The sequence below is a fragment of the Leptonotus elevatus genome, chromosome 2 (genome assembly GCF_054856555.1).
Source record: "Leptonotus elevatus isolate MCC_2025b chromosome 2, RoL_Lele_1.0, whole genome shotgun sequence".
NCBI classification, from domain to species: Eukaryota; Metazoa; Chordata; class Actinopteri; order Syngnathiformes; family Syngnathidae; genus Leptonotus; species Leptonotus elevatus.
In genome coordinates this window covers 18352413-18368965 of record NC_141240.1, presented here as the reverse complement: position 1 = coordinate 18368965, position 16553 = coordinate 18352413, and the positions used below count along the sequence as shown (strand labels likewise).

At 39.8% G+C, this 16553-nt stretch overlaps 1 protein-coding gene across 3 annotated transcripts in view; it reads right to left on the bottom strand.

Moving 5' to 3' along the window:
* LOC147178662 (TOX high mobility group box family member 2-like) overlaps window positions 1–16553 on the bottom strand; it is a 91572-nt gene that overhangs the window by 14358 nt on the left and 60661 nt on the right. For all 3 annotated transcript variants that reach the window (XR_015094176.1, XM_086069728.1, XM_086069729.1), the window contains one exon: window positions 14076–14339. Coding sequence is in view for 2 of the 3 variants with exons in the window: in XM_086069728.1 (XP_085925854.1) it covers window positions 14076–14339 (264 nt within the window). In the remaining variant the exon portion in view is untranslated. The remainder of the gene's footprint in view (window positions 1–14075; window positions 14340–16553) is intronic.

Here is a 16553-nt window from a genome sequence, read left to right as displayed (position 1 = left end):
AACTGTTTTTGTGTTTACGTAATGTTGGAGCCCACAGTGCATTTGAGCTGTGTTCAAGAGATGCTGTTATTCCATTGTTGCTGCTATCTAGTCATCCAGGAAATAAAAATATAAATAGAGCTTTTCCTATGATGACCACTAGGAGTCACTATTGAAGTGATGTCCCGTTGATGGAAGGGCATAGATGTTAATCCTTACTTCAGTGAGGGGGGAGGAGGCCACATTGTTTAATTAATATTACAGCTGTAACTCTGATTATGCTGATGATGACGATCATGCCAGTGGTGATGGGGGAGAAGGAGCATGTGAGCACGTCCGCTCTATAGCCCATTGCCATTTCTATTTGAACCACACCTTGCAAGACTGTTCACACATTCAATCTAAGTAAATGTCATTCAGCATCAGAGCAGGCTATTATTTATATTTATCATCTACGCAGATCTATAATAGGCCCGACAGACATTGTCAGACATTTTCTCACAGTGAAACAGAGGACAAATTGTAGCTTGACAGATCAAATTGACGCTGTGGTTATAAATAAAAGTATTTTCACTTATTGTAGGTTGTTGCTGGGTAAGAGACCACCACCATGCTCCGTAAGGACAGTCCGTCTAAATATATATTGCAATCCACTTTCTAGTTTACCATCAAAAGACTGAACTATGGTGTCAGCCTCAGCTTGCTCATCCCATCAGCGTTTCTGTTGTCTGAGGGGAAGCGAGAGACGGAAAAAAAGGGGGGGGGGTGATGCTCATGAGGAGGGTGGGGGTCGCTGTAATTCTGAATGGGGAGCACTGCATCGGCAAGACAAGATTAGAATTGACAGCCTGATAACTGCGTCACTATGAAAACAGCAGCGAGAAGGAGAAGGAGAAGGAGAAGAAGGAGATGGAATGGAAGGAAGAGAGGCAAAACGAAGGACGAGCTCAGACATGCAGGCTGACAGTTTAAAAGACGTGAAAATGAGGCTATAAAAGCAGGTAACAGTGGGAGCCTGGCTATGAATGCGCTTGGTCAGTCAGTCTTAATGTTCAGTATGCATCAACATCATCATCATTGGCTACGCAGAGCATGGAGATAGCTGTGCGCCGCATTGACTTGATAAAAACAAACGTCTCTTTACACGATGGCCATTGCAGCAAAGCACGTTTGCAGTTTACGTTGTGCTAAAAAAAAAACAATGACGATGAACACAACAATGGCTTCCAGTTTGAATGGAAGCAACACCAAGGCGACACATTATTGTATACATCCCTTTCTAGAAAAACGGCCTTGAAAAGTTTAATATGAGATCATACTTCCTCGATTTCTGCCTACATGACTTGACTTCCATAAAAACAACATGACACATTCTTGAAGTAAAGAGCACACATTCCAAACAAAATTATAGCCGCCTGAGAGAATTCCATGTTTGCTGCACGGCACAGTTACTGCCGCTTTTTATTTGACGGTCTGAAATGTGAGCACAGCACAGTGGCCACAAAAATTCCCACAGCGGAAGGAAAAAAAAGACGTGTTCATGGCATGTAAATGACTTGCAGTGCTTAGCAAACTCATAACAACTGTCAGCGATGACAAGAAATGATGATTCATGTCATGCAGATTAATTTACTGCTCGTAGAAGTCAGCGCGCTGTCTATCGGGAGCGCATTCTCACTCTCGGCAGTGACAAGTCGCAGGACATGATGACGGGAAAAGATCACATTTAATTGTCTTCATTTGCGAAGATTCCCTTGAGTCATCTGATTTCCAGATGTCAACAGATGCCGAGCTCACTCAGAGAAGTGGGCCCGCAGGCAAGGTGTTAAAAGTGAAAGCACCGGTTGAAATGTTGATTAGGGCCATGCTACAATACGTTTAGCTGGGGCACAGCTAGCAAGGATCCTTCATCATCATCTTGAAAATGGATTGCATTGCTGCTTACATGCAATTCTATGCTGTTATATTTAACAAACATCAAGGGACCTTGATTTTTGTCTTTAATCTGTTTATTCTTCTAATTCCGAAGAGACGACCTCATTTTTTAAAGATATGTATCCAGGGACATGCTGCAAAGCAAGTGTCATACACTAAAGAGCTCAGAGCAGCTGTTATATACACTCCAAGCCTTAGTGGGTTTATAAATAGATAAATGGCTATGGTTAAAGCAGCAGGAGCAATGAGAATAATGCAATTTCAAAATATCACATGTCATTTTTCGACCACTTGCGCCACAAGATGTACCGTGGAGGGAAAAGTGGGTTCCTGAAAAGTTGCGCAGTGCAACAAAAACATGCATATGGAGAAGGAAATACCATGCATGCATGTGTAAATAAATGTCCAATCACTGATGAAGATTACACATCTACTGCAATTTTCAGATTCAGGTTTGAAGAAAGCAAAATGAACACATGTCATGAATATTGTGAGAAGTCATGTGGCTTATAGTTTGCTTTGATTACATGCATTTAGTGGTTATGTTAGATATTCATTCTAAATTCATTTTGAACATCTGCAAGCAATATAAAGCACTATCAAGATTGCTCTTATATAATGTGGTCGACAAAAAGAGAGTGTAAACAAAGCTGTTTGATGTCTAAACCTTCTGACCATAAATGGAATACAAAGTGCTAGTTTTTAAAACTGCACATGTGATCAACTACTTAAATGTCTCGCCACGCAATCTTCACATTGTCCAAAATCTATAAATCACTACGCATAGGTGACGTTTGGTGGTTTTAGACATATCTTGAAAATATACCATGCACTTTTCATCTGGAAGTTATTACAGGGCCATGTCAGAGCAGCCATCTGTAAGCAATGAGCAGGACTGCATGTCAAAGCCACCTCACAGATCTGTGAGTCCAAAGAAGCAGGCAATCAATTCCGAGAGCAGCACTCATCAAATACAAATGCAGCCCAGCCCAAACAATCATCAACCGGAAGTGCAGATTCATGCTTGTGGTTTAAACACCCCCCCCCCCCCCCCCCCAACAACATTAGAGGACAACAGTCAGAATCTAGCGTAGATAGCGTATCCAGTCCTTATGCTGTTCGTTTACAATAGTCAGGGATTTTATAATGTACAATGTGCTTTCAGACTGGCACCCTGCGCCGGTGAGATTGCGGCTACTATTACCTTTGCAGATATTTTAATTCCAGCTTCAAACCAGAATCAAAGCAGAAGTCGGTGTGCATGATTTAATAGAGGGTGGGAAAAGCACTGGCAGCTCTGAGAATCTCCTCTCAGCACTGGACTGACCTAATCAGCCTAAATTACAAAGTCGAGACCCTTGTATTTGGTAATGTGGTCAAAACAGTGGCAAGTGAGAGCTAATTAGATTAACGGTAGTTTAACGAGCTGTTGGAGGGGTCCATACAGATTGGATTTTAATAAATAGCGGCAAAAAGCATCTGCTGTGCACTTCCTGGCTCTGCTGGCATTCTAATTGGCCCCAGTGGGTTGCTGTAGCTCAGCACTGCAGTGTGCAATTTAGAAGGGGAAAAGGCAAAACAATCTTTTTTTTTCTTTTCCATCCAGGTAGAAGAAATGAGACAGGAGCTTTTTCACAGGTGAGATTTTATTAGCGGGTATAAAACCAAAGATTTTGTCTAAGCACTCACATTGTGCATTTTGTGCCTGTTGTGTTTTTTTCCTGTGAGAGAGAATATTGGAGAGATCAAATTGAATAACCTTATCCTGCTGTTTGTTTTCAAACTAAAATGTCCCCATGATGAGGTCTTTGTCGAAGCAAAAAGCTACGACTGGGGGAAAAAAACAATTAATCAAACATGAATGAGCGACCATAGCAGGGTTATTTCCATAGCAACAGCCCGAGGGGACAACTTGAACCCTTTAATGTGAGCTGGTGATGTCTCTTTGTAAACATCTGCGCAGCGGGGGGAGAAAGCCAATGAGAGAGCCTGGCAACAGAGGCATCACAGGGCAGCAACCTCTTGGTAGCAATCGAAGTTTCCATTATCTAGTGCTGAAAGGACCGAAAAGTGGTTTGCGTATTGTATGAGCTTAGCCTTTTAAATCTTTACATGTTTAAAGAGCTGATAAAACAAAATGTAAACGATGAGTAAAGAAAGTGGCGTCAAAGCTGCACAAACACATTTGGATGGAATTCCTGGAGCACGTTGAGCAATGATGTGCAGTCGTCATCTCTTTTATGCTGCCACTTTATGGAGCTGCCGATTAAAATGGCGTTTGCAGCATCCAGCGGAGAGCAACAGTGAGCGTGCTGATGTGAAATGTAAGGATATTCATATCATAAAGAGATTCCGAGAAAAGGATCCGAGCTTGCTTTTTTTGTCAAAACACTCACAAGCATATTGAGAATGCAGCCACCTACTGTTCAATCATATCTGTAGCCTCTCATTCAAGGAAAAGCTCTTCTTTTCTGCTCGCGCTAACACAAAATGAGAGGTGTCAGGGATGGTCCACCAAAAGTGTTATAACACAATGATTTTGAAGCTGTTTCTTTTTTCAGCAGAACATTAGACCAGATAACTACATATTACTTTAAGGCATCCAAAGTCTTCAGACAGTGGCTTCCTGGTGTGAGTAGAAAAAGATCGGGGGGGGGGGGGGCTGAAATTAACTCACGGGGCCCTACCATTATGCTCTGACTGACGAGCTGCGATCTATAAAATTGAGATCTACTTTTACAGCTGAGCTCCAAAAGCCTCCGTTGTGTCTGTTGTTATTGTGGAGATGTAAAAACATACAGTACGTTATTGTTTCCCTGTCATTATTCTACCACTCAGAAGCAGATGCTTGGTTGCTTTTATGTCTCTTTTTAAATGCAGAGCGCAATTGTTGTTTCTGTCTGTCGGCTGCCAGGCCTTATTAGAGGATCTTATTGGTTGCTATGCAGGTACAAGGTTAGTTCATTGGTGTTTTGGTTATCAAAGTGTTCAGCTTCCTCCAATGCATGATGAGGATTTTAAAGAAATACAACATCCAGCGCGCAGAGCTGCACAACTGAACACTGGAGTCGTGGAAACAGCATTTTAGTCAACCACAATATGTCCTAAATTTAAACGGTACAAAGACCAGTCAGCAAGTCCTCTGTAGTCAGTGGTTACTGGTTCGAGGTAAAGCGTGCACGGACAGCCCAAGTCAGATAGCTAGAAAACCAGATAACAATAAATCTAAGGCACAATTTTCCTCCTCCTTGCATCCAGAAACAAGGAAACCTTGATTACGTTTGTGGAAGCTGGCAGCAGGAAGCCGTCCCAAACCTCAGAGGTTCCTTGGGCAAGAGTAATGGCTCCTCTGCGCTGGGCTGCGCCTTGCTATTGTAGAATCACAGAGCGGTTAATTGAAACAAATGACTCTAATAATGGGACATTATCCCCACAGGCTGACTTTGTGGCGGGCCTAATTAGCGTAGCGTTGCTGACGAGAAGGGCGAGTCATCGCTCGGATCTCTCAGAGGAAGCAGCCAAGGCGGTGAGCGATTCTCCAACTTTCAGCGCAAAAAGCGTGACATACGCTTTCAAAAGCAGCGAGGTCCACTAAACACTTTTCAAACGCTTACATAATTGCGCCATTCGTTTGATTATAATAAATTATTTTTAACCAAAAATGTAGAAATCACAAGTCAATTGTAAAATAGTAACAGTAAAAATATATTTGCTTGTATTATAAATGAAAAATTATATAAATTAAATAATTATTATTATTAAATTAGATAATATTGTCAATATTATGATTTATGTGAGTCATTAATCGCCGCAGTGGCCAAAACATGAACTCGTTGTTAACGTTATAACCTTAGTCGGTGCCATCGATGTAACTCCTCTGCTTTGCTTTGCAGTTGAGCTGTCAAATGATTACATTTTTATTCAGATTAATCACATTTTAGAATTTTCATTAATCATGATTAATTACTTAATTAACTCATTCACTGCCATTGACGGCTATAGACGTAAAAAATTAATTTGAACTATTTCTATTAGTTTAACATTTTTTTCCACTTTTGTTAACAAGAGTGTGAAAACCTAGATTTTTTTATTGTACATTTAGAACAGATATAACATTTTTGATTAATCGTGAGTTAACTAGTGAAGTCATGCGATTAATTACAATAAAAAAATGTAATCGCCTGACGCCCCTAAGTTTAAATAATCTTTTCTTTTTTTATTTTTAAATCGCGTCAGGCGATTACAATTTTCAGTTGTAATTAATCATATTTATTAATAATAATAATAATTAATCAACATTTTTTGACCACCAAATTTGAAAAGCACCTGTTATGTGTTAATTCTTTTGACATTTAATGTTATGAGCACGTCTTCTTTTGATCCACTGCACAAGCTCATCCTCCTCTTTTTCTAATCAGTTAATTTCTTGTATAATTTAAAATGGGGGTGGGGGGGGGGGTGACCCCAATAGTTCGACATGAACAAATATTCAGAATGTTATGTGCAAACATTTAAAAAAAAAGCTTGCATGCAGTTATGTTTATTGCTCAACCAACCTACTACCTTTAACGTAACCATCTGTGGTCAAAATTAATAGTGTGATTAATCTGCGTTAATACATGATTAATGCGATAATTTTTTAGTGATTAATCAATGAGTTAAAGCTTTAACTTTGACAGCCCTACTTTGCAGTCAAATGTTTATTGTTTTAGGCCAGACTGCACCACTACAGTAATACGTATACATACAGTGATTGTACAATGTTTGGTGTAAGTTGTTTAATCTTTGTGTTCAGAGTTTGAATGCTATTAAAGTGTTTTGTGGTTTTCATTATTAATGAATTATTCACAGGATTTGCTATTCACAGTCCCCCCCCAAAATAATGGGGGTGTATTGCAGTGAGTAGTATGCATTTTTTGCCACTCTCTGGTTTCCCATCATTCAAATATACAGTCAATCATCAAACACTTTTCTTCTAATCAAAGCCATTTTTTTTTACTACTACTACTACAAATGGATATGTTCACCTTTTTTCAATCAAAACTTTATTGCGTGATTAATCAACACGCCCTAATGACCATACATGTGCCATTGTCTCTTGCACTGCAGCCCCCTTCTGTGGGCCGTAACAACCGCGCAATGCAAATATGGGCTGTTGCTCTCCAGATGCATTTTGATAAGCACTCAAATCAGTTATTTCCTCAAATTGTTTACCCTTGTACACGATGCGCCCAAAGAGTCAGCTGTAATGCAGTCATCAAATCGCTGTGACCAAGCTGTTTTAAATATTCATCAGTCCTAACAGTCGCCTAAGGTTGTTTGCGTTAGTCCCATGAATATTCATGCACGCCAATGAATGTGCATTTGTTTTTAATGCTCAGTTCGTTAATACTCCGCTTCATTACTCCAAAGCAGGCATAATAAAGTGCTGCAAAAAAAGCTTCATTTTTTTAAAGCGCCATTCTCTTCGCAAGCTTATTTGTTTCCGTTTAAATGAAAAGGGAGCGCCCCGCCAATTATCTTGCTGTCATTTCTCTTGACAACTGCAAGACACATTGTTTGCCCCTGTGCTGCAGTGTAACACACTGAAGGGCATCTGTCTCTTCTTTTTTAATGAAATGAAAAGACACAACAAAAAACATTTCTACTGCTGGAAAAAGTGATTTATCTGCGAATGTCACCAAGATGTCATATCTGCCCCAGTGAGAGGCAGCAGAGCATGCAGGTCATATGAGATATGTCTGAAACCTCTGGAAATAAAGACAGCCGTTTCAATAAACACAAGTAATCCAAGCAAGCAATGAACATGTGAAGTCAAGTGCAAACCGCAATTTGCTGCTACTTTTTGTTTTAATTCATTTTCTTGTGATATATTTATTTTTCAGGAGTTATTTTACCATTGTTATACAGAACACATCCAAAGTAATTTACTGTGCCTTTCCGCAGTCTGAGTGATCACACAGGATTTAATTTAAATGTACAATTATTTAGGCATTATACATTGTACCGTCCACATTTTGTGCATGATCAAATACAGATGTGTCACCACTCTAAGAGGATTCACAACAGTGATTTCTGCCCAGTGTTGATCCACCAACTCTGACCTTTTTAATTGCTCCATTGGGTCCCAATCTAACAATCTCTAAGCTGCAAATAAACATAGCAGTCGGCATTGATTTGATGTCAGTTTTAAAATTGCTATTCCCCCCATTGTCGCCCCTGTCCTAAATGCCAAGTGATGCAAAATAAATTTCCTGTCAGATTACAGTAAATGAAGTCAAATGGAATCAAGCTCACATAACCTTGTAGCGATCAGTGACTGTGACAATGTCTGACACGCGCGCGCACACACACACATACACGTTGTTATGGTTTAATTACATTACAGTAGATTTGAAAGTGCATGCTGTATTTCTGTACAAAGTGGGAAGAGAATTACAAAGTAATTCCCAACACAGAACCGCATAACCAGAACCATACTTTGCCAATGATAATATCACAGAGCAATTCTGCAATAATTGGTATAGTCCACATCTAGGATACATCACGATTTCTATGTAACTGACGTAAGGCACTTGCAGAATACATATAATTATTTTAATTTTTCATCGAAAATATGATTTACTGTATATAATATTACATAATCATTTTATAAAACCCTAACACAAATGGCAATTCATATAGTCATACTGTATGCTTCACATGTACAATTCATGATTTAAAATGTTTAAACAGACTTTTGTTAATGTAGCACACGAGAGAACATCATGAATCATATTTTTAGGATGAAACTTTTAGATATTTTTGTGTTGACAGTCTACGGTGGAGCACAGCAAAAACGACAGCAAAAGTAAAATCATCATCAAGTGCTCAACTTCACAAAAGTGAGCACTGGACAACCACAGTATCAGCATCTATTGTTAGTTATTTTCAACATTTCTTGTCCTCGTTAGGCTCAGGGGTGAGCTGGAGCCTATCCCCGCTGACTTAGGGTGATAGTTCGCCAGTCAATTAGAGCACATCATGGACAACCATTCTCACTCACTACACGTATGGACATTTTAGGGTCTTCAATTAACCTGACATGCGTGTTTTGTGAAGGCGGAAGTCTGGAGTAAGCATGGGACAATATTAGATTTGGATGGGACGCTAACTATGAGCAAAAAAATCGCAGTTTCGCGGTATCAACATTACAGCTCTAAAATGACCTTTTTTTTCAAATATTTCCCATCAAACGCAATCTATTTCATTTTTAAACAAAATATAGCATATTTGGTTCAGAAGAAACGTGCAGAAAATATATGTTAACATTCTTCTTCTGTTTTAGTTCTTCTTAGTAAGTCACAGTGTCCCATCACTGGTGAGCTCTTTTTTAAACAAACCCGTGGGCTACTCATGTTGTTGTTGGGGCTAAATAGTACCGAATGGCCCCAAAAAAATTTTAAGGACAATGTACAGAGAAAAAAGGCATCCATGTTTGCAGTGTCTCTTTCGTCTTGTTCCCTCCCTCCTAACTTCTTGCCGAAAAGAAGAAAATAAAATATTGGGGGCAATTAACAATGAAGAGTTGGCTCGTTTACTCAACTCTGGAAGCAACCAATCATAATGTGCCCTGCTGAGAAGTCCTCTCAAAAAAGAAAAGAAGAACGCATTACCGGTGACAGTAACTATTAGCAGTTACGGAAACCTACACATTTTAAAACCATGGTAAACGGCCCATGTCAAATCCCGAGAATATTTATTTCATTAAACAATACGTTCCTTCTTCACCCGTATAGTATGATCTCAGGCTAACAATTCACATGATATCAATAATAAGAACCCTTAATGACTGGTTAACTCTGCACATATCTATCAAAATGAGTGGGAGTCCAGTGAGTCAAGTGTGTGGCATAAAGTTGTTAACTGGCAGCTGTTTTTTTTTTGGCAGTCGTGGCTTTGGCCTCCCTTAACTAGCATCATTATAGCAGTAATGAGACAGGGGCCCGCGCAGTCTTTCAATATTTAAACGGCGCTGTGCTCCTTAAGGCGCTATTTTGGGCCCCGCCACGACCCCTCATTACTGTCTGCTGGCAAGTGTCCCTCCTGCGTTATCTTATCAAAGAGTTAGAGCTTGCTGGCATCCCTTCCACACACCCAACAGCAGCCCCGAGCAGACCTGAGTGATCAGGGGGCTTGTTGAACACGAGACCCCTGAGTGCCACCTCTTCCCGGGGCTGGCAGACGTCCTGACAGCGAAGGATGAGACAGGGATTCTCCGGCACCGCTGAGCATCCACACGCCAGCGTGTTACATTTCGCAGTTTGCGCTCATCCAAGACTGGTCTCATTCCGCCTTGATTCACATTTACAGTACTAACAGGGTAGGTCAGCGTGGAGGGGAGGAGCTATGGCACTGTAACCAAAGCTCTAAATAGAAGTCAGTGTCTGGCATTGACATTATTATAGGTTTTGAAAACAAAGGATGGCTTAGGAGTTTGGCACAGTACTGAATATACACTGACCGGCCACAACATTATGACCACATGCAGAAAAACGATATCCAATACAAGATATCATGTATTGTATATTCAGCCTTGACAAAGCTCTAAGAGAGGGCTTTGTCTAATATTTTAGTTTCTTCTGTTAGTTACATGACCAAAGGCAAAAAAAAAAAGAAAAAAGAAAAAAAAAGGAGAAGTCTCTTTTCTACCTTACATGTTATAACAAACACCAGTCATGTGGAAAAGTTCCAAAAATGTTATGATGCTAGTCAATCTACTTTCCCCTCACCAGATGAAGTTGTGAATTTACATATTTGGCATTGGATTACAGTGTTCCCTCATTTTCCACTGGGGTTAGGTTCCCAAAAATATCCGCAATAAGTGAAATCCGCAAAGTAGTTAGCGTTATGTTTTACATTTATTATAAATGTTTTTAGGCTCTAAAACCCCTCACCGCACACTTTATACTTTTCTCATCTTGGCATTTACATTTTCCCACATTTCTCTCTTGTTTAAACATTCTCAATGTTCAAACGTTCCTAAATCTTATAGGTTACCTTACTGTAAAAAATGTATGCAAAATTGCACCCAAAAAAATCCACGAAACAGCGAGGCCGCGAAAAGTGAACCACGTTATAGAGCGGGAACACTGTAATCCAAAAAGTAATTAAAAGTATTCAAGTTACATGACTTTATAGCTGCTCGTTGTAACAATTTGTCCCAAAATATCTTTAAAATAGTCTTCTTCTTTTTTTTGCCCATTTATGACTGAAACATCTTCTAGTTAGTAGATTAACACTTTAGCTCTTCACAATGGGTACTCCTGCTAACTCCATCGTCCATAGGTGGTTGGCGGATGTGATGTCATCTGTGCATTGTGTACGTTAAGAAGGGTGTGTGCAGTTTCATTTTTCGGTAATAGGTGGCAGTAGCAATTCAAAATTTTATTTTCTGCGTTCAGTAGCTTTAATATTTGGATTACATTATTAATGACATTTTTTTAACAGGTAACTGTATCGCAATACATTCAAAAGCAACCCTCCCAACCCTGGTACTTATTATGGCGGCTCGTCTTGTGGTTGTTTTACTATTAGACACTAGAAATTAGAAGAATAAAAAATTGTCATTCATGCAAAAAAAATACTATATTGAGATAGAGCTTTCTTTAAAATTATCAGGGTTTTGTATGTGGGTACATATGTTTTTATTAAAATACGAGTGGTATCGGTACTTGGTATTGGTGGTGACTCCTTAAAAGTTTATGCGTGAGCACTAGCAATAACTTAAGGCCCAGAGCCTTAAATAATGTCAATGCAAACATACAAAATGAAATACTGTAGGTCTTGAAAAAATCTCGCGGTGGTCAAATGGCTTTTGCACAGCAATACAAGCGCGACCATTTAAAGTTGGATGTACATCCCATTCAGATGGCTCGTGCCTCAGCATCAATTTGCATCACATCTTGTGATTTAGCAGTTAATACGTGTGCTGCATGCGGAGTCCCCATCATAAGCATAAGAGGAGGCAGGCAGTATGAATTGAACTCTTGTGCGGTAGCATTTAAAGTGAACATTTTGTGCCTAAGCAGCATGATGGTGGTCAATCCACTACTCTCATTCCTGAAATGATTTAACTCGGCTTGCTGTAGGATCGATGCGCGCTGAGAAAGAGAATCCCAAAGCAGGGAGAAGTTTACAGAGCTTTAGCCTAAGGCTACATGTTGTACAAAAACCAGCAACAACATCCCTTGAGAAGAAGCGAATCTGCTGCTCCAGCTGAGCTTGTACTTGTAGGAGGTTTATTTGTGCACTGAAGGATAGCTTTTATTGCAGAGAAGTGTATCCTAAAGGTACAGCTTTTTATTTGCTATTTATTTTTATTATTATTATTTACTGATGGCGAACAAGCCTGCAAATGATTAGTATTTTGCTTGTCAATGCAGCCCTAAGTGTTGTTCTCCATACGTGACCAGTCACACCGAGACCGGGAGCTCATTTCCATCCGCCCTCATTTTCTTTAAGCATTCAGCAGGCAGAAATTCAATCTTACTTATTATAGCCTTATCAGTATGAAATTAAGGTTAATTGACTTCGTGAAGGAAACATCAAATGAAACATCCCTAATGGAAACCAAATGAAAACAACGTCATCTTCAATTCCTTTAAATATTTCTCAATATACAGCCTACTTTCCTATTCCACAGCCTGAGAAATAAGCTCCTCTTGTCCCAGGAGATAATAAATGAATTGAAATCCCCCCCCCCCCCCCTCCCCACCCCCACCTCCCATCCCCTCCTCTTTCTTTCTTATCGGTCATCTATTTTTCCAGAGTAAGCTATTACTTGTGGCGGTTGCTAGGCAACAAGAAATATTATTAGTGGCTATTATTAGTCGGGCTCTGCAAGAGTAGTACTAAAATGTAAAAGTGGGAAACATGAATGTGTTACATAAATCTTTGGCCCTTTCGCCGTGCGTGTAAGTCTGTGTTTGTGCAGTGATTTACTGCGATGACGGTCCATTTATGAGAAAAGGGAGTGCGAAATAAGAAAATGGAACATTACCCCGAAGTGCTAGTTGAAGGTAAATAAATGCAACGGTGAAACAAAAGCTGTTGAAAAAAAACGGCACTCCCTCTACGAGTCCTTAAACAATGTTATTGCACCAAAAAACTGTTGCTTTATTACAAATTCTTCAACCTGAGTTTGACATGAATTTGCCGTATGCAAGCATCCATCTATGGAGAGTGCTAATCTACTCATCCACATGACTCTGTGGGTTTTTCAAGCCAGAGCCACTATATTGACGATGCTACAGTCAAAAGGCATCTTTTTATGGATGGAGACCACTCAGCACGGCAGCCTGCGAAAAGTGACCTAATCCCGACTAACAGAGGCCTTTAGCCACCACCCACAGTGAAACCAGAGCAGGCAACTTATGCCGTTTGAGAAAGAAAACCACATAAGACCTGATTAACGGAGGATAAATGCCACGGATGCTCACATTAGAGCATAAATATTCACGATGGGGGGGGGGTAGAGTGGGAAAAAAAAGTAATATTTATGTCAGATGAAAGTATATGACGTTGAATAATTAACCACACGGGGCATCTATAATTCATCCGGTTCGATTCTATGATTAAAGCATCTGACTGTTGAGCACGGGTGTTTACATGTTAGGTCTGAAGCATGTTTGACACAAGAAAAAGTCCCTTTGCTTTCACAGAGGGGGATGAGGGTCCCTTTTAGAAAAGAAAAAGTAGCTGACAAGGGACATTCCCTCTTCTTGTCGAGCTTTCTGTTCAAAAACCTCCCGCTCCCCTTAAACCTCCTCTTTTTCCCCCCTTTCGCTTTGCCGCTCGTCACAAATGAAAATGTGAAACGCTGAGTTTCTTGCTCTCTTTGAGGTAATGAAATCTTTGAGTTGCGCAGCTGAGGAGATATTAGAGAAGCCGTATGCTGCAAAGACGTGCGCGGCTGCAGCTCTCTGCACTCTGTTTATGAATATTTCATCCTCAAGGCTCGAGCCTCAGCTTCGACTTCACTGTCTCAGCTTCCATGGCCTCTAACCGTGCTAATTATCACGCTAATGGATGAACGCTTTACCATTATGAAAAAATGATCACAGACGATCCAGAACAGCAGAGGGAGGCACATCGCAGAAGGGGCAAGGGGGTGTACTTACTGAGTGCATTGGCCCGGAGAGGAGGTGGGTGTCCTGACCCAGCATGTTGGACATCATGAGGGCGGGCAGCTCGGGGTATGAGTAGGTGTTGAGCAGGCCATTGTGAGGCAAGGAGTGAAAGGGGTACCCTGACTCGTGCTCCATGAGGTGCAGCAGAGAAGGGTCAGCATGGTTGGGGGGCGTAATTGGGGGGATCTCGTAGTCTTCATCCCCTGCTCCTCCACCGCCGCCGCCATTGCTGCCTCTGCCCTGACTGGAATAGCTCTGCAAATGCATACAAAAAAATAAATGAACAGCAATCTTGACTTGCAGTCTGCAGTTGCCAGTGAATGTTGGCAGCATAATTTGAAGGAAAAAAACACATGAAAAATGCAGGTTGCAAAAGGACTTGCATTCATACCTATGGGCAATTTAGAGTCTACAATCCACCGACACACATTAGCATATCTTTAGCTACGTGGGTGGGACATGGCACACAGAGAGGACATCCACAAAAATAAAATTAAAACATTACAACTTTGCACCAGAAATTCAAAACACAGCCAGATACTCAAGTTATAATAATGTAGCCCGTCGTTCAAAGAGTCTTAACTTCAACAAGAGCAAAAATAGCATGCTCGAGTCAAATGCTCTATCATTACAAGTTAGCTCGCCTGTAGCAATTCATGTGTTTTTGGCACAGATTGCTGGAATTTCACACAGCAAGGAACTATTTCCAACAATAATTTGATCCATTATCAATTCAATACTTAGGACTAGACGCACTCCACAGCTGTTCTACAGAATATTTTTCTTCATAAATCTCAACACCAACAATAAAACCCCAGTTTGTGTGCAATAGAAAAGAAATACCATTGAGGGTAATGTTGTGGTTATTTCATAATCTCATAAATATAATCAAACCAATGCCATGTTCTTCATTATAAAACAAGTCCAGTGTGCATAAATGAGCTGTAAAGAATGCATGTGGGTGATGCATGAGCAGAGTCTGTGGTTGTCTTTCGCAGAGCTTGTCTTGACATAATGCTGCAGAGAGAAAGATGTTTTTTCTGCTCTCAAAAGCATACTGGGGGTATTCACCAGGGAATGAAAAGCAATTTTGTCAGCGGCAATCTGATGCCAACTCCCCTTTATAATGACTGAAGAAAATTAATCATCACAAATAATATTCCAGTGTCAGCCATTCAAGAGCTTTTTAATAGAATTTTTATTATTCATGTCTCGTGGTACACATCAACTAGTCCGTTCTGCAACATTTCAGGAATCAATTCAATATCTTCCTCATGTAGCCTGTCATCACGCCTGCCAGTGCAGCAATTCATCTTACAAACAAACATTTAAAGCAAACAGAAAATGTGGAAGAACAGCTACGATATTGCCCAAACACAACTGGTGCCTCAAGTTAAGCTGGAGCTCTCCTAATGCATGCCATTATTGGAGAGAAGGTAATAACACTAAGACATTTTATTATGAGTGCTGAATGTGCCTTTTCTTGATGATTGCTTAAAATGATCACTAACAGTTGTTTTCCCCACACGGTAAAAGGTTTTTGCAATGCTTGCTGTCATTTCGAATTATGGTTGCCAGGCTCTCAGTATACAAATAGAAACAAATCTCACTGCTTTTACACTTATCCAAGAGGGTACAAGATGTATGGCATCGGTCAACGTGTTCATTTGGCAACATGAGAGCATGAAAACTATGGTGACCGGTTCTGTATTCTATTTTGTTTGGTATCTTCCCTTGTGAGAAGAGGAAAACACTATAAAAGGACAAAAATAGCCTGCTTAGGAAAAAGCCGACTGTCCCTTGCTCTGCAATGATTCCGAAATTGTTGCCATGCTAAGGAATCCCTTATTCATTTGAAAGAAAATTTCCTGGCCTTTCACTGCCAGCATGTGCAAATACTGACACACATGCACTATTGCTAGTTTCATTAGCTTAGCTGGCTAGCCATTTAGGTTAATGAGCTAACAACAACAAGCGATTGTTTTACATTCATAAATGGATATAGGTTGATTGTTGCTGCGGAATAATAATAATGATAATAATAATAAATGTATATACACATCAGAAATTTAGTATTCATTCATTATCGGACTCTGATCATGCTAACAGCTATCTAGACTTGAAGCTAATATTAAGCAAAGCTTGCAGTTTTATCTTAAGTAAGCCAATATATATATGTATATATATATATATATATATATATATATATATATATATATATATATATATATATATATATATATATATACACATATATATATACACAATTCCAACCATTGAGTGAAATATGTTTCTACTTGTCTTTAAACTCAGTTAGGCGTTAAGAAATGCTTCAATTATATGACGGCCACTTTGTCATCCAAAGTTTCTCAACTTTTTAGTACATCTAGGGCAAATTGATCACATATCCGATCTTAACTCATTAGGGTTATACAGAAGAAAATGAACAAAAACAATTCGATCTACTCG